The following is a 22,935-nucleotide window of genomic DNA, read 5'->3' as shown; positions in this document are numbered from 1 at the left end:
ATTCTGTCATTGATATTCTCATGAAGATGATTATATTACACCTTTCAAAAATGTAGTCCTTCCAGTGCTCCTAGACATGAACAAATTGTAGTAAATTTAGGTCCTTTCATTCTGACACTGAAAACATATAGAAATAAACTTTTTTTAAAAAAATATCATTTATATGATTTCAATTGTCATTATCTAGCTCCACCTTTCTGGGACCCAGAGAAGAGCAATGCTGAGTTAGCTTTGGGAGTAAAAGAGTCCCAAGGCTGTGTCCTGGTGACCTCTTACTTGATTATTGGTATCTATTATGGACTAAATGTTTATGTTCCTCTGAAATTCATATGTTTGAATCCTAAAGCCTGGTGTAATAGTGTTAGGTGGGGAGACCTTGGGTTGTTAATTAGGTGGAGCCCTCATGAATGGGACCACTGACGGACTTCTGAGAGCTCTTTCCACCCCTTTGCCATGTGAAGACACAGAGAGAAGTCAGCCATCTGCAGCCAGAAATTAGGCTCTCACCAGATGCCAAATAAGCTGGTGCTTTGATCTTGGACTTCTAGTCTTCGGGACTGTGAGAAATAAATGTTTGTTGTTTAAGCCACTCAGTCTATGGCATTTCTGTTATTGCAGCCTGAGCTAAGACAGTACGCCAAAATGCTGTGCTGTGGAGGAGTAAAATGACCTGAGTGCAGAAACTCAAATAAAAAGGTCAAGATCCAAGATAGTAGGTAAAATATTATATTGAATGGAGCACTGCAGAAAGGTAAGAAGCCAAGAAGCATTGGTTGGAGAATGAGATCAGTAGGCATTAAAGAGACTGATGGGTGAAAGAGAGGTCCACAGTCACACAGCCTGTCTGTAACAATGATCTTCTTATGCACAAGATGAGGAGCATAGGCTGGCTGAGTCATATGTGATTTTGTCTGTTGATCCTAACTTAATCCAAAATGGCTGCTCTGATCTTTGCTGATAAGGAAAGTGAAGAACCAGGCATCCATGTGGCTCCTAAAGACCAGCTGAAGCAGGGGCCTGGGTCTTCAGTCAAAGTTTATGATGAGAGATCTCAGGATTCAATACAGCCTTACCAAAAGCTACTAGAAAGGCTTTGGGAACTGTCAATAGAGCTATAGAAAACACAATAAAGACTAATGGACCTCTCAAACAGAAACAGGCAAAATTCTCTGCCAAAAAAGCGACAGAGAAGACAGCTAAAGCAAAAAGGTCTGTTCCTTTCTATCCGGAGATAGAAAAATTCTTTCCCTTCAGCCCTCTAGATTTCAAGAGTTTCAACCTGCCTGAAGGGCACCAGATCGCACAGCTCTCCTTGAAAGGAATGCCTCTCATGATCCTCGATGAGGAGAGAGAACTTGAAAAGCTGTTACACCTGGGATCTCCTTCACCTCTGAAGATTCCTTTACATTGCGGGAGTCCAATCTGTTGCAGTCTCCTTCAACCATTCCATTGACTCTGGATGTTGAATTTTGATGTTTAAGTTTCTTGGTGCTTTATAGTTTATGTGTATGTACTAATAGTTTGTATTAATAGAGCAATCTTTTAACAAAAAAAAATTTTTTTTCTTGTCATTAGGGAAGAAGTTTGCTCAGATTCATACAGTGTCCTCCAGATCATCTGGTCTCTGAGACCATTGAGAAGGCCATCCAATCTGACTTTGAATTGGACTTGAGAATTCTGAGGGGTGAGTGGTCCCATATAGTATTTTAGACAAATATGAAAGCAGTCATCACTGCAGCTCATGGGCCTGGCAATTTTACACCCAGTGTGGAAGAGCCCACCAATGAAAAGCCCACTCGCCAATTTAATACCAGGTCAGTGTCCTTCTACTGGTGCTCTTAATGCATCTGCAGCCCCTCACTGGGACATGTGGGAATTACTAGGGTCCCTAAACACCAGACACAGGCCAAGGGAAACCAGGAACATGGCCTTGGCTTGATAGATATACATAATATCTACAAATGCCTCTGAGATATCTCTCCTTAGCAGTGTTGGGCATGGCTTTCGGTTGAAGCCTGTCACTCTCCTGGGGCCTGAAGCCTCTCATTGCTACATCGGGAGAAAGCTGTCTCTATTGCTAATAATCATAGTCACTCTCAGTCCCTTCACTTAAAGCTCAGCAACAAATTAAGAAGAGAAACAGAAGCTGGTGTCTGGCATTTGCTGGATTTTGTTGCCTTTCTTCCTGTAATCCCTAAGAATAAGATTTTTTCCTCTACCTAATTATCTGTTCCTTACTGGCCTAATAGCCAGTGGTGTGCTGATAACTGTTTAAAAACAAGCACACCCCGACACCCTATCCCCCGGCAACTACTATGCTACTCTCTGTTTCTATGAGTCTAACATATCACGTGTAAGTTATACCAAGCAGTTTTTGTCTTTCTCTGTCTAGCTTATTGTACTTAGCATAATGCTCACCCATGTTGTCACCAATGACAGGAATAATTTATTTTTAAAGATAGATTCCACCTTTAAAAAGAAGTGAGTGCTGATGGGTGGGATACTAACATCTGCTATAGTTCACCCCTTGCACCACCCAGATCTACTCCTGCCCTGCTTGAAATTGATGTTACCTGTTACTGATTCTACAAAGGGGTGACAGTCAGTTTCTCTCCCAATCTCTCTCTCTTCTCTCCTTCCCTATCCCCTCCCCTCGCTCCCCCGCCAACACACAATTTCTAAAACAAAGCTTCCTCTTCTAACTATCCATTCTAGAGTCTCTTCCTCTTCAGCCAGCACTTCTGCTGGCCTAAGTTTCCTGTCTGGTGAAATCACACACCTAGATCCATGAAGACTCTGAGCCCCGAATTGCCTTGATCTTGTCTGATCATCCCATGGGATAGAAAGCACCAAGAGGCTCCTCAGTGAATCTTTGAGTTCCAATCATATTCCTCCCTGCTCACATTATGCAGTAGCAACCCTATATCCTCATGATAATCAGGGTGGTAAACCCTTTCTTTGCTTGCTGGTCTACGGACATGAGATGTCCAATATGTCTAGGCAACAAGCAAAGTTTAAGTGTAGTAAAACCCTGACTGTATCCTCAGGTGAAGGCTCTTCCTCAAGTCCCCTTCCCTCCTCAGCTGTCTGCACACTTATGATAAGGTCACTCCAACAGACCAGCATCTTCTGGCCTGCTATAATGTGTGTGTGAGACTAGCACTCTCTGCAACTAGAAAAAGTCTCCAGGCATAGATTAGCAGTAAGAAGTTACTGGTGTGTATAACCAAGGAGTTTTGGAGGGGAACAGACAGTGTATGTGACATGAACAGACAGTGTCTGTGACATGATACTACAAAGTATTTGATATAAAAGGGGGCTATAATATTGTGATTTATAATAAAACATATATACATGGTGTTCATTCCATTTCTGGCATAGAGCTCCTAAAACTCTTAGATTTCCTAAGTGAAGAGAGCATTAAAGGTATCTTTTATTATGTTACTAAAGTTACTTTCTCAGAAAGCACCTAAGAATGGGGTCTAGTTGCCAGGAGAACAAACCATGTGATTAGAGGTTTGGAACTTTCAGTCCCACCTCCCTGGCCTTCATGGATGGGAACAGGCTGGAAATTGAATGAATAGCCATTGACCAATGATTTAATCAATTATGCCTACGTGATGAAGCCCCCAAAAAGCCCCAAAGGAGAGGGTTTGGAGAGCTTCCAGATGGGTGGTCACGTGGAGATTTGGGGAGAGCAGCACGCTGGGAGAGAGTACGGGAGATCCGGCCCTTTCCCCATATCTTGCCCTGTGTACTTCTTCCATCTGACTGTTCCTGAGTCATATCCTTTTATAATAAACTGGTAATCTGTAAGTAAAATGTTTCTCTGAATTTCTCTTTGAGCCTTTCTAGCAAATTAACTGAGTCAGAGGAGGAGGTCATTTGAAACCTTCAATCTATAGCTTTTTGGTCAGAAGCATGGACAATAACTTTGTCTTTTGACTGGAAGTGGGGGGTGGGGGACATCTTGTAGGACTGAGCCCTTAACCTGTGGAATCTGATGCTATCTCCATGCAGGTGATGTTAGAATTGAGTTGAATTTTTGGACACCTAGCAGTGTCTGAGAATTGCTTGCTTGGTAGTGTCGGGGAAAAACATCCACACACTGGAGGGATATTACATATAAGGCTCAGAACTGCTCTGCTATATTATGAACTATACATTAATGTCACATAAGTTTGTCTTGATATCTGAACTCTATTGCTTTTATCACTCAAAGTATTCTTTATTTTATCCTTTAGTTTGTATTATTCTTTAGACACCAAAAATTTTTACATAAAGAAGGTCTGAGGACATAGAAAAGGAAACAAAGCAAAACAAATACAACCCATGTCTTCCCAGTTTTCAAGACCTCTTCAATGAGGACAGAGAAAGGCAGTTGTAAATGTGAGCAGGACTTGAAGTCCTCAGTTACTGGGCACAATGTGTGAGTTTTCTGCAATCGAGTGGTAACAGAGAGTAGTCTGTTCAGATCCCACTTAATTCTACTGCTTGGGTGCAAGAGAGAACTTATTTTAGCTGACAGCTCAAATATATTGGTTAAATTATTACCGTTTTAATTTAGAGGCAGCTGAGAAAATATATGCCAATTACTCCCAGTGACCACTGCATTCAAGATGTCTTTTCATTCATTAATTATTAAGGATTGGGCTTTTGTAAGAGGAGGTGGTGGTGACCTCTCTCTCTCTTTCTCTAACACCTCCTTCATAGAGGTGTTGTGAGGATTTCTGCCTGTGCGGTAATGAAGTTCAGTAGCCTGCTTTGAATTTCTCAGTGGAAAAGGTGTTATAAAATTTTAAAGTAAAAAATATACTTTTGCTAATAAGGATGTTGATCTTGAAATGCAATATGAAAACCAGAGACTGGAAATTTAAAATTTGCAATGAAATGCTCTAAAGTTGTGATCTCTTCAGACCATGGGAGTTCAGCAGGGGTGGGCCCAGGGAAGACTTGGATGGAAGATGCTGCAGGATGTGGTGGCGGTGATTCAGTAGGTGGCCCTCTTCCATCCCAAGGTGGTCCGGAGCCAACTCCCAGCCCTGGGTTATGGAGCACTGTGCTGCAGGAGAACCATCTATTGGATGAGATGTAAGACTGAGGTTCTGACCACTTCTGCTCATTAAAAATTCCAGGGCTTTTTATAAGGTTAAGGATGTAGCCTTGTGTTCTACAATCTGCTTCCAGTTGGGTAGCAATATTGCTTCTTAGTAATTTCTAGAAAAAAGAATACACATGGAAATTTCAGAGGGATGATTAACATTTCTATGGGAGAAAATTCAGATAGATTGATTTAAAATTTTACTCTAAACTCTTATTTTATGAAGCAATGAAAAAAAAAAACACCTGTCTGAGCAACTTTCCTATTGGGGTATATATGTATTTGTAGATGAGAGATAAGTCTTCTTTCTTAATAAACTTATATAATTAGGGTTAGTTTCCGAGACTGCCCCAATTGCTGATGAAATGACTGATATTTTGAGGGTTTTACCTGAGCTTTTCTTTAGCCCCTTGAATAATTGCTGTTTGGGATAGAAAATGGAATATATAGTGATACATAGTGAATAATAATTGTTTTAATTTAGAATAATGTGAAAGCTTTTCCTGACTCTATTTATCTATGTGTTACTCATTATTTCCAGGACACTTAGTTATGTGTCACCCAGAACTTTACATGTAATGCACTAATTATAATATTAAAAACTCAGAGCAAGAATTTCAAATTATTCTTAATAGCAAATTAACCAAGGTCCTTAGAAAAGAGAAAAAAAGAGACAAAAAACAAATCAACATAAATATTAGGTCAAGGAGAGGAGAGTGATTATCAGAGAAAACTTACGCATTTCTGGATTTATTTAGAGTCACTCCTTTTCCGGGATGGGCTAAGTACCACATTGCTTACTTCTACGCATCACTTACTATTCTGTCTGAACTCAAAATGCCTCATTTCTAGATTTTGGTTAAAGGAAATCATTGAGCCTAAGCTCTGTATGTAATTTGCCATTTCTGTGGAAAGTTACCATAGCTCTGTGGTTCCAGTAGAATGAAAAAAATGCCTCTCAGTTTCAGGCAGAGAACAACTCAGATTAACTAATATGGCACTTCCTTCTCGGTACCTGAATGCGAGATATTGATTATATTGAGAAGTCCAGACAATGCCTTCTTTTCTGAACTTCTTGTTAGTAGGGAAAATGATAGACGTTAGCTTTTTGTATTTAAGTCTTTAAGAGTTATTTGTAGATACTGATTACTTCTTTTCTACAGTTTCTATAGGTAATTATGTTTTAATGCTGTATTTTAAAACATTTGCTATACTCTTACAACATAGTTATTATGTTCAAGCCAACCAGATATGCCATAGTCATAAATGCAATTGCTCTTTTGGGGCTAATGTTTTGGGGAGGCAAGAATTTAAGAGACAAGTAGCCCTAGATTCTGTGTTTTTATAGCCACACACATTTTCTTCCCACTCACTCCCCTCCCTGACCTCTTCCAACCACCGATCTATTCTCCATTTCTATAATTTGTTTTTCATTTCAAAAATTTTCTGTAAGTGGGATTGTACAATATGTGACTTTTGGGGATTGGCTATTTATTTATTTATTTATTTATTTATCTATTTATCTATCTATCTATCTATCTATCTATCTATCTATCTATCTAGCTAGCTAGCTAGCTAGCTATTTATCTAGCTATTTATTTATTTATTTAAGCACCTACAGCATCTGATATTCCTAGGTGGTCTCCTGTCCAAGTACTAACCAGGTCCAACCCTGCTTAGCTTCCGAGATCAAATGAGATCGGGCTTAGTCAGAGTGGCATGGCCTTAGGCAGGGACTGGCTTTTTATACTCAGCACAATTCCCTGGAGATTTATCCAAGTTAGTGTGTGTATCAGTAGTTTGTTTCTTTTAATTACTGATTAGTATTTCACCAAATTTAAACTCTAAATACACCTTACTGGGGACACTGCTTTACCCAGGAGACCATTGTTTTTGACCAAAGTACACAATGAAAATATCATTAACACGTAATGAGAGGGCTATCTCTTGCTGCAATCTATTTTTAGGAATTCTGCTAGTTTAAATGAATAACTATTGGAGGAGGTCATAGAGAGGACCTGACCTTAGGTTGACCTGGGAGCTGAACATGTGCATTCAGAAGCTCCTCACCCCAGTCCTTGCAATGTGCTTTCCTGTTGCCTTCCCGACACTAGAAGCTGCCCCAGGGATATAGCCTAGAGAGAGTAATGTGTTAAGACCACCTGAACTGTGTACATGACCAAACCTAGTCAAAGAGTGCATATAAACTTTTAAGGTTCTGGTAGGCAGATTTGGAGACCTACTCACCTTCTAGCCACCCAAGACAAGCCTCGTATGTAAGTTCCCTTGCTTATTAAATCTGCCACCTAACAATCTGGAGTGATCTGCCTCTTTTTTTGCTTTCTCTTTGCCCTCTATGTACAGGGGCCAGTTTGGGAATCAACAACTATGATGAACAACAACATGTATATAGCTGAAAAGCACAGTTAAAATTGTTTTAGTTTCCATTAATATAAATATATATCCATGATCATGGGAAGTAATACAATAATTTTATTTTCTTCTGCATCAGTGAAATCAGACCTGGAACATTTTAGAATGATGCTGACAAGCAGGCATGAAGGCTACAAGGATATCAAAGGATCAAAGCTCATGTTGTCCAATAAATTGTTCTGCAAACTGGTAATTCTTCTATTGAAGAAAATAAGGCTTCATAAAGATTTCAAATATTTTAAATGCTGCTATGTACAGAAAGTAACAGTCTTATTTTGCAATTCTCTAAAAGCAGAGCTGGGATATATTTGAGAAGAGGTAGATTTTTTTCAATGCTTTATTTTTTTTCAATTTTATTGTGATATAATTGACAGATAAGGGAGAAGCTTTTTAGATTAAGAACTCTTTCTTACCTGTCTCTTAAAGGTATTGGGGACTCATGACAATTAAATTAGAAAAAAAAATCATCTTTCAACAATTAAATTAGAAAAAAAAATCATCTTTCAACAAAGCTAGATATTCACATGCAAAAGAAAGAAATTGAACCCCTGTGTCACACCATATATAAAAATTAATTCAAAATGGATCAAAGACCTAAATGTAAGAACTAAAACTATAAAATGCTTAGAAGAAAACATAGGAGTAAATCTTTATGATCTTGGATTTGTCAATGGTTTCTTAGGTATAATACAAAAAATATTAAAAAAGAAACAAAGCAACAAAAGAAAAAGTATATATAAATCGGATTTCATTAAAATTTAAAACTTTTATTCTTTAGGAGATTTCAACAAGAAAGTGTCAAGACAACTCACAGAATGGGAGAAAATATTTGCAAATCATATCTGATAAGAAACGTATCCAGAAAATATAAAGAACTCATAATGGTATATCCATTAAATGGAATATTATTCAGCTATAAAAAAGAAATGAGTAGTGGTACTTGCTACAAAATGGATGAACCTTGAAAACATGCTAAGTGAAAGAAGTTGGACACAAAAGAACACACAGCTTATGATTTCATTTATATGAAATGTTCAGAACAGGTAAATCTGTAGTGATAGAAAGAAGATTTGTGCTTGCCAGGGGCTGGGGGAATGGAGAATGAGAAGTGATTCCTAATAGGAATAGAGTTTCCATGAAAATGTTCTGGAATTAGTAGTGAATACACTACTGAATTTTATACTTAAAGGGGTAAATTTTATGGTATGTGAATTATACCCCAACTAAAAATAAACAAAGTGGTGGGATTTCTCACCTTTGGAAATTTTTAAGCTGTTAGAATTTTGATGAGATCAGAGATAGGTAGTTATCTCTAAATTCTCTTAGATTCAGATTATATTGGGGAATATCTTGTATCAATTAATAATAAGCCCTGGAATCAAGAATTAGGAGAACTGGGTTCTGTTGTCTTTGCTGTTTTATTAGCTTGAGCAAATTTCATCCTTTTGAGTCTTGGTTTCCCTTTGTGTAAAACAGGGATGAGAATGTAAGCTTCACTGACATCACATACATTGTTAAGATTGATTAGAATAATAAATATAAAATCATTTTAAAAACTGCAAAGAATGCTACAGATGCTATATTAGGATATTTCCAAAATTGTATAATTTATTCTTTTTATGAGTGAGTTTTGATTCCACTTTGTAATTTTATTCTATTTTTAAATATGCTTTCTCCTTAGGTTAGTTGCAAAGGAAAGATCAGTAGGTGCTGAATAAGATTTTCAATTAATACATTATCTGTATTCTTTCCTTTTTATCTCTTCTTCCATCAGTCACCTAATTCTAGACATTTGGCTGATTATAATTTCCTCCAAAATGATAAGGAAGCTCAAAACACTTTATTAATCTTTAGAAACACTGGTAGGTTTCATATAAAAGAGAATTAATTTTATAGATCAAAGATGTTTCTGGGCTATATAAACATTTTGTCCTGGCATCCTACTATCATGTGTACAAAAAGTAATAGTTTTGGTGCTATTGTAATATCTGAGGGTAAAATAAAAACTAATTTTAAATTTCAGTGCTATTGGCATATCAAAAGAGATAGTCTACACTTGCATTTTCTTTTCTATAAAGTAACCCTCAAATGTTTCTCTATAAATATGCTCTAGTTGAAAATACAAATCATCCTTAAGTTCTAATATGTTAGAATGGTCTGCACATTGGTAGCAGCTATAGAACTGAGGTATTTGCTTCTGAAGTCAGAGAGAGCTCAGTCTTGGACAATTTATCAGTAATTAACTTGGTAGGCACTATATTTTCTTCTACTTCTCCCTCCAAAGTGGATTTTTTTCATACTATTACATATTTGTTTTAAATTTTAGTAAAATTTATTCCTCTTCATAAAATAGTACTTGAGGTGTCCTTTTAATAGAGAGGGCCATTTTTATAGACTATAGTAAATACAGGCTATTCATTCATGAAGATGATGATACTGAAAATCCCTCCCAACTCTTCTATTATGTGCCCTCTGCTCACTCTTTGCCCCAACAACAAAATATTTAATTTCTTTGTTTTGTTAATACTATTATTGTATGACTCTATCCAGAGTCCAGTGGAAGAGAATTTTTTTTTTAAGTGGATTGTGTTAAAAATAAGACACAAGAGTAAATTTTTATCACTCTCAGACTTTGGCCAACATATTGCTTATATTTTGAGATTAAAATTATTTTAAAAGCAATTATTAGTGAACAGAAAACAGTTCACATTAAGTTTGCCCCCATCCTTCCACTACTATTTACCTCTATAGGTTGAAAATTATTCATAATGATGACTCTGACACACTACAAGACTTTGAATCATCACAAAAAGATCCAGTTAAATTTGTCATGCTGATGGTGCTAAAGATAAAAGTGGAATGATTTATTTTAATAAAACTCTTTAATAATATAAATGTTTCTTTTTTAATGTTCTTATTACTCATACTATTTATAGTATTTTGCTTTTTGTATGTAGCAGATATACAATAAATGTATAAATATAAATAAAGATACATAATTCATTCATGCTCTTTTGTTTGACTCAGGTACTCTTTGCCCTGCACTCATGGTTCGTGATTTCTTGCCTCCCTTAGTAAGTAGCCTTGTCCTCTGCAATTGAGACATGGAGGGTGCAAAGAATTCTAGAAAGCATAAGTCTTCACTTTTATACAGCACATCGTCTTTTGATATACATGTACATGACACTATTAAGTGAAAAGCATGCTAATTTCACACACACAAAAACAATTTATTGTTATCTGGGAGACTTTAACAAAATATATATGTTTGTATTATTACACAATAATTGACTTTTCAAAGAGTTACAGTACTTGCGGGTTCAGAGGAGAGAATTGCTGAATTACTGATGTTATCAATGAGCATAACTGATGTGATGGAGAACACATCAATGTATGGTAGGAAAGATTTGGATTCTAGGCCTGATCATGATCATCTCTATTTCATAAATCAAACTTAGTCTCATTTCCAAATTTTTAAAGCTATGTTAAAATCATGCATTTGTGTTAACAGACCAACTGAAGGAATTTATGGGAAAGTGATTGGAAGGAAGTACCAAGAACTGTGAATATGGTAGTCAGCAAGCTAGTAGGATCTTGGGATTCTCCCTATCTTTATTTTAAGAGCCTTTGGAAGACGGCTATATATTTTATTAGTGAGTGAAATACTAGGTGTCTCAAAAATTCTTGGCTACACCTCTAATTCCCACAAATTAGAAGTGTGCCTGGGATTATGAAATCCTCAGGCACTGTGCTTGAAGTCTTTGTCTGCACAAATCTTGGTTTCTTTAATCCAATGTGACAACAGAGCATTATCATTTTCTGCATGTTCCACAAAGTGAACAAGGTTGGGAAGCCCTGTAAACTCAAGCACTCTGATTTCCTTAACAATTTGTTTAGAAAAGGTAGAGCCAGCAATTATCCCCCAAAACATGGTGTAGGGAATGCTAACTCTTGGCAGACAATGTAGAAGTAGACAACTGTCATGGAAGGCAAAGTGAACTGTCCTGGCAGTTTTTGCTGTAGACAATCTGATTCTTTGTTAATAACAGTTTTGTGAGTAGCCACCAATTCTCATATCTTGCTTTTTCTCCTTAGTCTTTTTATACTAGTTCACAATTGTATATCCGAAGCTGTTATTTAACTTCTTTGGAAATTAAAATGAGGGGCAGCACTGCATAGATAGGAGAGAGAGAGGATATATCCAAAAATGCATGTTTTCTACATTTTCTCCCTGGCTAGATGTCGGAATATAAATATTAATAAGGTCTATCTTGGTAAAATGTTTAATTCTTTAAATTTAAATTCAACCCCTAAAGTAGTGTTGTTAATTGGAATAATTGGAGACTATAACACAGATCATTATGTGAGGTATGAGTCTTTAGTTAGTAATTTACATTCAGGCATCTAATTCTGAATTTCTCAGCTGACTTGTTACCCAATACATATATTTAAATTGCTTTTTCCCTGTTCCTACCAGATTAATCCTGCTGTGGATTATGGACATTTCATCTGAGAATCAATACAAAGTTTCAAAAAACATTGACTATTATCTATTTCTCTTATTAATGAGCAATTTATATAGTGATTTTTTAAAAAGCAACATTCTGTACAAAGAACTGCTTGCATGATTTTGCCTATCGGTCTATTCTGGGCAACAGAATTGTCAATACAAGATTTTGAGGGATGTGGCCACTTGAGCAATTATATATAAAAATATGTAGGGGATTGTCATTAACTTAGGAATTTATAAGATTAAATAGAGTTTTTTTTTAAAAAATTATTCTTTCATCTTTTATTCATTGACTTCATTTATTAGTTCATGAAGTATTTATTTAGCAAGTATTCATTGAGCTTCTACCATGTGCCAGGCACTATTCTGGTTCTTGGAGGTACACAGCAAATAAGACAACATGGTCCTTGTTCATATGGCACTTAGATCCAGTGAAGGGGGCTATACCGTAGACGAGAAAACAAACGAATGAACAAAGTGTAGTGATACATGCTACAGATATAATGAAACAGGGTAGTGTGTTAGTGAATGACAAAAATGTGCGTGCACATGGAGTCCCAGGACTTTTTGATAAGATTGTTGAGAAAAAGACTCTATACAAAGGTAATATTTGAGGTGAGCACTGATAGAGCAGAAGGAACCAGATATTTAAAGGTTTATAGCTACCAAGGTACCAAACAGGGGTTTTGATTTGATGTGATAAAAACTGAAAGATGGCTTGAAGGGTGAGAGATGCATGTCCCATTAGAAGCCACTAGCCATGTGAGGCTATTAAAATTTAAATTAATAAAGATAAAATAAAATACAAAAACTTAGTTCCTCTGTGGTACCACTTACATATTAAGTGCTCAACAGCCACATGTGGACAGTGCAGAATATATTTCCATCATTAAAGAATGTTCTGTTGGACAGTGTTGCACCAGTGAAGTAAGAACTGGAATAGATGAGATCACAGAGAGTGGCTTGGAAAGATCAGGAAGGTCCTTGCAGGGTGCCATGAGGACTTTCGTTTCTGCAAGTGCAACGAGAAGCCTTCAGATAGTTTTAAGCAAGGAGTGACAACAGTTGATTTACATTTTAAAACTATCACTCTGGGCACTGTGTAGAAAATGTATGATAGGAAAGCAAGACCAATTAGAAAATTATTGCAATTGTTCTGGCTAGGGTGGATGATGGATCTTCGATTGATTGTTATAAGAGGGATGGTGAAAAGTAGTTGGATTCAGGTTATCTTTTAAAGATAGAATCAAGTGGACTTGCTAATAGACTGTAGCATGTATTGCTATACAAAGTAAATAGGAAGGAATTGAGAGCGATGCCCTCTTTTGGGTCCTGAGCAACTAGATAGGTTGTTATGTTTTTTTTCCTGGGGTGGAGGAGGACTGAGGAGAAATAATTTGGGAGAAATAATTTGGGGGGTGGTCGTGGTAGAAGGTCAGGGAGGGAGTTGGAAGTTAAGATTTCGTTTTAGATACATAATATTTCAAATACCCATTGGATATACATGCATAGATGTAGAGAATGAATGAACCCATACTACAAAGTGTAAACTCTTTTAATTTAACAGTAGAATTCTCTTAAGCATAACTATATTCGATACAGCGCAAATGATATACAACGGGGTTGATTTCTAGATCCTCTTCACAAACTACTAAAAAAAACACAATCCCTAGATTTGGCTAAGTGGACAACTTTATCAAGTAGAATTTGAATTTTTCTTTCCATTTCCCATATTTCATTTTCTGTGTGTACCACATTTTTCTTATCCTTTGGCAGTGTTAGGACTCATCAGTATCTGTTGAAGATGGGCAATTATTATTTCCATGTCATTGCTCAATATCCAGTTTATGTATTGGGTCTTATCAATATATTTCGTACAATGTTAGTCACTTCTTTTAGTTAGTATAGTGCTGCAACTTTCGGCCTCTCTCTAATAGGAGTATTTTGTTGTTTTCCTTAGTCTGCCTCCAGGTTTTGTATGGTAATTGAGGTAGGAGGTGTGTGGAATCTGCCTTCTTTCCTTTTGGTGAGACAGATCACTTTCTAGTTGTGATATTTGTTCAGAATGGGAAGAAACCCAGATGCCAAGACACCACCTCTGTAATACTACTGAACACCTCAAGGATGTCATTGTTTAACATACAAACTTAGTATTTTCGTTTTGCTGCCATTAACAAATGCCATCTTTATTTTTTTGTTACAGTTTTCCTAATGTTGACATTTTATCTCTTACAGGTTCAGTTTTAATGATGATTTATTTATTTTTTCTAAAGAACCAAAATATTTGGGGTAGAGGAAAGAAAAAAATTGAAATATTAAAATTCTCCTCACTGCCTTTCTTTCTAACCTTGATATATGCCCAGATTTTTATAGTTTTTCATTTTAATATGAATTTTTGATGTCAGTGGATATTAGCATGATTTTCCAATCAAGGTTTTTCACTCTGAAGTGTCCCAGGTAGGTTCTGGCATATGAATCATCTGTCTAAAAAGGAAACTCAAAAAAAGTATGTGTGCATGCTGGGGGGCTCATTTATCTTTGGCAAAGACATCACTGCTCCTGTTTCCTTACTTATTTAACAGATGGTGCTCACTGCCATTGACTAGCTGCCCAACCTGTTCTCCATGTGGTAGCACAGTTCTGGACATCTGATGGGAGAAACTGTATCATCACAGCTCCTCTTATCCATTTATGTCATAATATTAACCTTAATATCGGCCTCTAACTAGAACAGGCTGTTTCCCATGAAACTAAGTTTAAAATTTAAGCCATCTTCTCCCCTACCACCGTGAATTAATTTTATCTCAAGTATCTTCCTTGGCTTTTCTTTGTATTGCTTCATCTCTACATGCAAAATACAGTGGCATATTGAACCAATTTTCCAAATACTCCAAGCTATAAACATACTTTAACCTGAACTGTCAAGATAATGAAGACAAAATGGATTATTATTGATAATGTTATTACTTAGGGCAAATGACATCTATTAAAAGTGAATAAGAGTGGACTCTCATATTCTTATTCTAAGTGTAAAAAGAGACTAGCCCCAACGCTGATGGATTTTTAAAAGTCCATGGAACAGATATTTATCTATTTTTCATAATCTGTCAAAAGCTTTAAATTTTCCTTTAGTTTCTCAAAAACAACATTAATACAGTACATGAACAATGTACCCTGTAAACATCAATAACCAGGGTCCTGATTTTTTTCTTATAAGTTTTCTTCATGGTAGACATAATATTTCACAACCTTAGACAGTCATCTGAGCTCTTTTCTAGTGTTAACCCACCCGTCCTCACCTCCTCCAAGATTTCTTTTACTACTTTCTGATTGACTATTTGAGCTTCCTAACTTTGTAGAACTCCTGGAGGCTAGAGTCACTTAATCTCAGTTTAATTCACCATGCACTATCAACAATTGTTGACTAATACTCTCATATACTGGATTTATTTTTTTAAGTAACAATTTTTTTTAAAAGGGATACCCCTCTCCCCTTTTCTTTAATACCAATATAGTCTAGGTAACTTGCTGAGATTTTCCATCATTTAAGGCATCAGGAAGGGCTTGGGTTCTCTGTTGAAAAAAGACCTTCGAGCAGGAACAGCGAAAGCATTACATTGCCCCCTGAAATTGGTTTGCTGTTGTAACTGACGTGAGAACATATGAGCATCTCTGAATCACGCAGACAGTAGATGTGGCTGTCATTTTTAATGCCAGTAGGAAATACGTTGGTTCCCATCGCCTGCCAAATAGCCACACGCAATACTTTTTTCCCAACGTCCTAGGAAACAGCCTGGGGGCCAGCCGCAGACCCCCACGCCCCAAGGCTGCGGCGAGCTGGGCAGTGCCCACCCTCTCCACCCCACCCCCACCACCCCCCGCCGCTTTCTCCTGGGTGCTAGAAGTGCGGGCCCAGCTCCGGAAAGGAGCGATGGGGCTGAAAGCAGCGACTTCTCCGGGGAAGGGGGCGGGAGCTCGGCTGGGAAAGCTTTCCTAGGGAGTTGCCTGAAAGAAAGAAAGAACTGCCGATCACTCCAGTTGCTTGCTTTTTAAATACAGTTTTAAGCAGTAGTCTCCACTCACTTCCCTTCTGCAAAACTGCAAATTACCTCGCACCGAAAAGAAGGGGGGAATAAAAGGAGAGCAAATCTCATTCTCCTTTCTCACCCTCCCTTTCACCCTCCCTTCCTCTCCAGCTCACTAGCTCTCCCTCCCTCCCTTCTCTGGCGGCAGCCGCTGGTCTCTCGGACTGTCTCTCCAACGAGACTTAACTTCTTGGTTATTTCTCAGCCCCTTTTCCATTTTTTTTCCCTCACCCTCTGCCATGAACTGGACCGACAGACGCAGGGGAGGCTTTGCTTTCTGCCCCTGGGAATGGAGATTCGCTTCCTGGGGCCGTGCCGGGGAGGATCCGCCGAGGAGAAAGAAAGAGTGATAGAGAAAGAGCTGCAGGAAGGAAGAGAAGGGGGACCTCCATCCGCCGCGGGCCGGGCGCGCAGCAGCGCCGCGCGGAGCTGCGCCGGGGATGGCCCCGAACTCGCCCTGCGCCCCTGGGTCCTCCAGAGTCTGCGGCCCCGGTGCGCCCGACGCTTTGGGCAAGTTTTAAAATCCTGAAGTAGGAAGAGACCCCGGAGGATACCAGTCGGGGTGGGGGTGGAGCAGAGAATTTTTAAAAGCCTTTCAAAGAGAGAAGAGGAAGTCCGTTTCTGCCTGGGCTAGCTTTTAACTTAAAAGGCGTCTCTTTGGAGCATCTGATATTCTCCAGGAGTTATTCGAAAGCTGAAACTTTCAGTGGCTCGTGGGCCTGGGGAGAAGGAGGGATTCCGAGGGTGGGACTGGGAAGAGAGAGAGCGAGCGAGAGAGGGAGTGTGTGTGTGTTTGTTTGTGTGCCAGGGTGGGGGAGTCGGGGGAGGGGGGGAGGCTTGAGGCGTCCGTGAGTAGGGCACACCATGGCAGTGCCCGGCGAGGCCGCCCGAATCAATGACAAGCTCGGCCACGGTGGGGTGAGTCGAGCCCCCGCGGACTGCCTGAGTGGCGCGAGTCCCACATCACCGCGGGACTCCAGCGGCCGCGGCTGCTGGGGAGACCTGGTGCCGCAGCCGCTCCGGCGCTCCCGGAAACTTTCCTCGGCGCTGTGCGCGGGCTCCCTGTCCTTTCTGCTGGCGCTGCTGGTGCGGCTGGTCCGCGGGGAGATCGGCTGTGACCTGGAGCAGAGTAAGGAGGCGGCGGCGGAGGAGGAGGAGGAGAAAGCGACCCCGGGAGCAGAAGGGGGCGTCTTCCCGGGGCCTCGGGGAGGTGCTCCCGGGGGCGGCGCGCCGCTCAGCCCCTGGCTGCAGCCCTCGGCGCTGCTCTTCAGTCTCCTGTGTGCCTTCTTCTGGATGGGCTTGTACCTCCTGCGCGCCGGGGTGCGCCTGCCTCTGGCCGTCGCGCTGCTGGCCGCCTGCTGCGGGGGGGAAGCGCTCGTCCAGATTGGGCTGGGCGTCGGGGACGATCACTTACTCTCACTCCCCGCCGCGGGGGTGGTGCTCAGCTGCTTGGCCGCCGCGACATGGCTGGTGCTGAGGTTGAGGCTGGGCGTCCTCATGATCGCCTTGACTAGCGCGGTCAGGACCGTGTCCCTCATTTCCTTAGAGAGGTTCAAGGTCGCCTGGAGACCTTACCTGGCGTACTTGGCCGGCGTGCTGGGGATCCTCCTGGCCAGGTACGTGGAACAAATCTTGCCGCAGTCTGCGGGGGCGGCCACGAGGGAGCATTTTGGGTCCCAGCTGATTGCTGGGACCAAGGAAGATATCCTGGTGTTTAAGAGGAGGAGGCGGTCCAGCTCCGTGGTGTCTGCCGAGATGTCGGGCTGCAGCAGCAAGTCCCATCGGAGGACCTCCCTGCCTTGCATACCCAGGGAACAGGTAAGCGCTGGCGGCTCCTCTCTCTCGCCTCTCGGGGAAAACTTGAAACGGGAACCGGCGCGAAGTGGAGGGAATCAAGTGCTGGGAACTAAAGGAAAGAGCCTAGAAAAGTGGTGTAACTTCAGACAGACAGAAAGTAGCAAGTTTTACTTTCCTCTCACACAGTGTTTTATAACCTGAACTACAGAAACATGAATAAGTAATAATATTGGATGGCATTTGCAGGGTCTTCCACAGCTGGGCCAACTTTTTAGAACTGCCACACCTGGTGTATGGCTTCCCTACACTTTTAAGTACCCTCATACTTTCCTGCTTTAGCAGGAATTTTCTAATTTAGTTTTTTTAGCAGTGGGTGAATTTTTAAACACGTAGATTTTGCTAGATTTTCTATTTCTTTTTATAAACTTTTAATTTCTATAGTGACAGGTAAACATTTATGGAAGTGAGTAAAAAGATTCTAGAGTAAAGCAAGGAATGCTTGAAGGTGAGATATTGATACACACTTTCTGGTTTTGCACTGTTTTTCTTGAAGAGACTGCATTATTACATGCTAATGTGTTTTGTATCATAATCATAAACTTCAATTTGGGGAAAAATATGTCTGGATTCCAGAATTTGTCAAAATCGTGAACCGTGCTCTTAGTGTCAACTAAAAAATAACATTTCTGCTGAGTACATATTTAAGTGGATATTTAGAAGTTCAAATAGATTTATACAGGTTATACAGGAAATATTAATGCAGGAAAATAATTCTAAGATTGCTGATGATATAAATCTTTCATAAAGAAGAAAGACCCTACAATTATGAGTGAAGTTGTCCTAGATAAAGTTTAGTGAGTTTGGGGATCGAATCTCCTTATTATCATTAAGCTTTTTAAGACCATGGAATATAGTTGCTATAATGGGCATAAAAGAACAAATCCTAATTTTAAATACAAATTGTACCTGAAAAGGCATACTTAAGTGTTCACCTCTCTAGTCCAAGCAGATTTGACACTTGGGGAGCGGGTGGTGGAAGCTGGTTTTGTAAAGCGAGTGGAAATTTACACTTTTCCCATTAAAATTTATGCCTTCTTATGGTACTACTAGGACAACTTTAGGGAGTGAGAGAATATCCTAAGATATAGTAAGCTTTTTCTTTTTAGGTTATTCTGTGGATAATCATTTAGGTATTTCTAAGAAATTTCAGTCACCATATGGTATGGGTGGCTAGTTTGTTTCTGAAATGGAGTTGATTACACAGAATGTGATTGTTTGACATTATTTAGCAGAATGGATGACAGCATCATAGCTAGTGTGTTTATTTTAAAACAAATGTACTTATTTAGCTTTTTGTTTTGATAAAGCAAATATTTTGTGGTTTTAAGCATAGAGTGAAGTTTCAAAAGTGAAGCTTTAAGAGTGAAGTTAAAAACAGGGCACTAACTAATACTTAGTTTTGGTAGAAATTTTGAAATCAACCAAATAAAGTAAGCTATATTTAAGATAATTTAATTTAAATCAGTGTGAGAGAAAACACATTTTAATTTTTTTCACTGTTACAGGAGAAAAATGAAATGCTATTAGTTTAAATGTGTTTGGAACACACTTTTTAAGTTACAGGGAAATGTGATAGGATCATTAAAAAATTGAACCGTAATTTCCAAGACAAATCTGCGATTTAATCATAAATAACTTGACTCCAAATTAATATCATTTAGCCTCTAATATTAAATTTCTGAAATTCCACATTAACATTTAGAAGGTAAGGGGTTAAGGTCAGATTTATGATAAGAAGGTGGTTAGCTGAATTAACCAGCATTGTTAATTAACCTGCAGGTTTTCTCTGCTTCAAATTGGTAAATAGAAAATTTGGATAATCTGCAAACTTATAAGAAAATAACTGAGCGTTGCATTTTTAAATTTTTTGCTAATTAAAGCTGTTGAAAATGCATTTTTGTAATCTATTTTGGTTATTTTCTTTGGTTACTATGTTTTTAAAGGCTGTGTTTATGAAAAATATTCTAAAGTGAGAGTCTCTCTCTTATGGTTGATGGAAAAACAAGTTTATATTTAGTAAAAATGTAGATCCTTGATGTTTTAATGAGACATGGGTGAGTGTGTACGTGTTGCTTAAGACTAGTTTTTATATATGACACATTAAAGTTGTTGCTGAGCATAATTGTTGGGGGTGGGTGGGAACATGCAATGGTATCTTATGAGATAGGGCAATGTCTCATACGTTAGTCTGTGAAAAGTTCAGGAGTATATAGTAAATGGCTTATCTGTTTTATCATAAGGAAACAAACTTCTGATTAAAGGTGCAAAGTGTACCACTGTCATCTGCATACTTTATCAGGAATCAAAATAATTGTCAAACACATGTATAACAGTCTTGTGAATGCTACCTGATTAAGAGTTCTTTTCTGAAAGAATATCTGTCCTCAACTCAAGACAGTACTCTGGCAACAAGTGAATTTTAAATAGAGGCGTAAAGACATAAAGCACACAGAGTCTGGCAGAGGCCTTTTGAGAATTTCTTTGGACTTTGCTCATTATGAGGTTTAAAGGTGACAGAATTTCAGCCTTTCCTTCTCCATGTGAATGATAGTGGCCACTTGCTTATGAACTATTTCTCTTCAGTGACTCAACTGTAAAAGGTCAAGGAGAATAGATGATAAAATTCTCATGAGACCAACTGACGAATATTTCCCTCCTTCCCTCCTGCCTTTCCTTCTTTTCTTCCTGAACCTTAATTGTCTATAGATTGGATATTACACATGGGATTGAGTTTTGCAGCACTGATGATAAAGATGACTTCAAGCAACGAAAAGAGAAATAGGTCTAGTCTTCAGCCACTGAATTAATCCAACACTGAGTGTGTCTGTGAATGCAAGTGAAGGTATCTTTACCCTTGGTAAAAAACAGACAAAATTTGTAACATTTGTATAGTTCTCTTAGTTCAGTCCCATCAGCTCGGTATCCTCAAGACTGTGGATCAGTGAGTCCAACTATACTTTTTGTTTGGCAGTGTTAAGAAGGAAGATGTTTCCCTTAAGGTATATGTATCTTTTTTAAGTGGATGCTCACGTCCCAGAGCAGGTATGTCTCTCTCAATTTACCACTATATTCTCCAAACACTGGAATATACAGAGGTACCTAGAATTTCTTGCGTTATTAGATATTATATGATTAATAAATATGATATGTTTCAACATATAGTTTTAATTATACAATTTTTACCATATGGAAATTGTATTGAAGGGGTGTCTCTCTATTCTTTTCATATATCACAGAGCACAACTGGCTGTTCATTCCTTTCTAATTATTGTGACCACCTTACACATTCATTTTTGAAAGATTCTAAATCGATGCTGTTTTATTTCAGTTACATGTTAAGAAGAATTTAATATTTTTACCTATCGTTTTAACATAAAATAAACACAAGGCACATGCCTCTCTCCATTAATGCGTTTGTACCACTTAATTATAAATTTCTTTGTGATGGATACAATATCAGTCAGAAATGTGCAGCTATATACTTTATATCGTGTAATTAAAAATCAAAATTGTTTCCTACTAGTATTTCCCTAAAGCTCTCAAACATCTTTGGCAAAAGTAGATTTTCGTAGGAATGTAATGGAGTCTGGTGGTTGGTTATCAAAGATAAAATGAAGTTTTTCATCACCGACTTAAAAATATTTTCAAGCAAAAACACAAACAACAAAGACAGTAAAACAAAAATAGGAGAAATAGATATGTTTTTTGATGGTAGGTGTATGGTCAACCTTGTTATGTCTTTGGTAAAAAGTATAACTTAGTGTTTATAGTACAGCTATGAAAAACAAAATATTTCTTCTGAAAATATAGAATATATTGCCCTTTAAATTCCTAAATACATTTTTGTATACTAACAGATTTCTCAAATGGAATAAATTTCAGAAACAATCATGAGTTGTTAATTAAATTGTAGCTCTATCATATTTCAGCACTATAACAGCTTATGGTGATACAAAGAACAATATTGATTATTTATGACCTGCTGACAGAATTAAAATTAATTAATGTCAGCTTCTGAAAATATTAAAAAGGAAAAACAAGATTTTCTTATCCCTTGGGAAAGGTGAGGGAGAGAATTTTTTTGTTTGTGTGGGACAAAATTGTGATTTTACTTTGTGAATACAGATATTTAAAGCATAATGAAAAACTGTTTCAACTGACAGAAATAGTTAGTGAATCTATATAAATTTACAGAGGTTGGAAGGAGTCAAACAGTAATTTTACTCTTTCTGTATTGAGTCTAAAGTGTAAAAAGTTAAAACTGTAGAACTGAAAGAAATGCTGTGTATGCTGGGCTGTCATGTTAATTAAATAAACAACCAGAACAGTGACTCTGTGTATGAAATACATTTTGAAAAGCCTGGGGGAGGGGGTGCAGGCAGGCAAGGGTGAGTGACACTGGCATGAAAAAACATTCATTATATCTGTAGTGACATTTGTGTGAATTTGTTGTATTCTATTAGCAATACAACTCTGAGGATAATCTCTTCAGGATTCAAGTCGAATAAAGGCTTTACCAAATTTAATTTCACTTCTATGTTAAATAAGTTCTTTTTTATATGTTAAAGTAGGATGTTTAAGAGCTCTCAAACTGGAAATATGCTGAAATATTTTAAGATTTTCGGTTAATATGGTTTGTGCCAGTAAGAGGCAGATAGAGTCCATGTAAACTTCATTAAAAACTTGTGTTATTTGATCTATCAAAAAATGAGTTTATCTTGGGTTTATGGTGGGAGTGTATTTTTCGGAAAACCTTATTGTTGTGAGATATAACCTTATGGACGAAGGTAATCAACGTGACTATTACATCTTGTGGTATCTGAAGAGAGTTTGACAAACTGAAGCATTTAGCTTTGTGAAAGTATGCATAACCCTACATGTTTATGGTGAATTGTTTATTTAGTTGGCCATGTGTCTCCTATTCCATAGAGTCTTCCTCTTTTCTCTTC

General features: G+C 38.2%; 1 protein-coding gene and 2 pseudogenes across 2 annotated transcripts in view; 2 read left to right on the top strand and 1 right to left on the bottom strand.

Annotated features, from left to right (window-relative positions):
• Positions 1-1,473, top strand: part of LOC105300639 — a 504,401-nt pseudogene extending 502,928 nt beyond the window's left edge.
• Positions 1,474-6,713: 5,240 nt separating this feature from the next.
• On the bottom strand, positions 6,714-6,832 carry LOC111747267 (annotated as a pseudogene).
• Positions 6,833-16,068: 9,236 nt separating this feature from the next.
• Positions 16,069-22,935, top strand: part of LOC105300638 (cGMP-inhibited 3',5'-cyclic phosphodiesterase A-like) — a 168,283-nt gene continuing 161,416 nt past the window's right edge. Inside the window, exon 1 of one of the 2 annotated variants that reach the window (XM_023538248.1) lies at positions 16,069-17,947. In XM_023538248.1, the coding sequence (XP_023394016.1) occupies positions 16,994-17,947 (954 nt within the window). In that variant the 5' untranslated portion in view covers positions 16,069-16,993. The remainder of the gene's footprint in view (positions 17,948-22,935) is intronic. The other variant, XM_011372949.2, reaches the window with a different exon arrangement.

Source organism: Pteropus vampyrus, unplaced genomic scaffold, assembly GCF_000151845.1.
Source record: "Pteropus vampyrus isolate Shadow unplaced genomic scaffold, Pvam_2.0 Scaffold216, whole genome shotgun sequence".
Taxonomy (NCBI): Eukaryota; Metazoa; Chordata; class Mammalia; order Chiroptera; family Pteropodidae; genus Pteropus; species Pteropus vampyrus.
The sequence above is the reverse complement of the archived record's forward strand: the minus strand, read 5'-3'. Positions and strand labels throughout refer to the sequence as shown.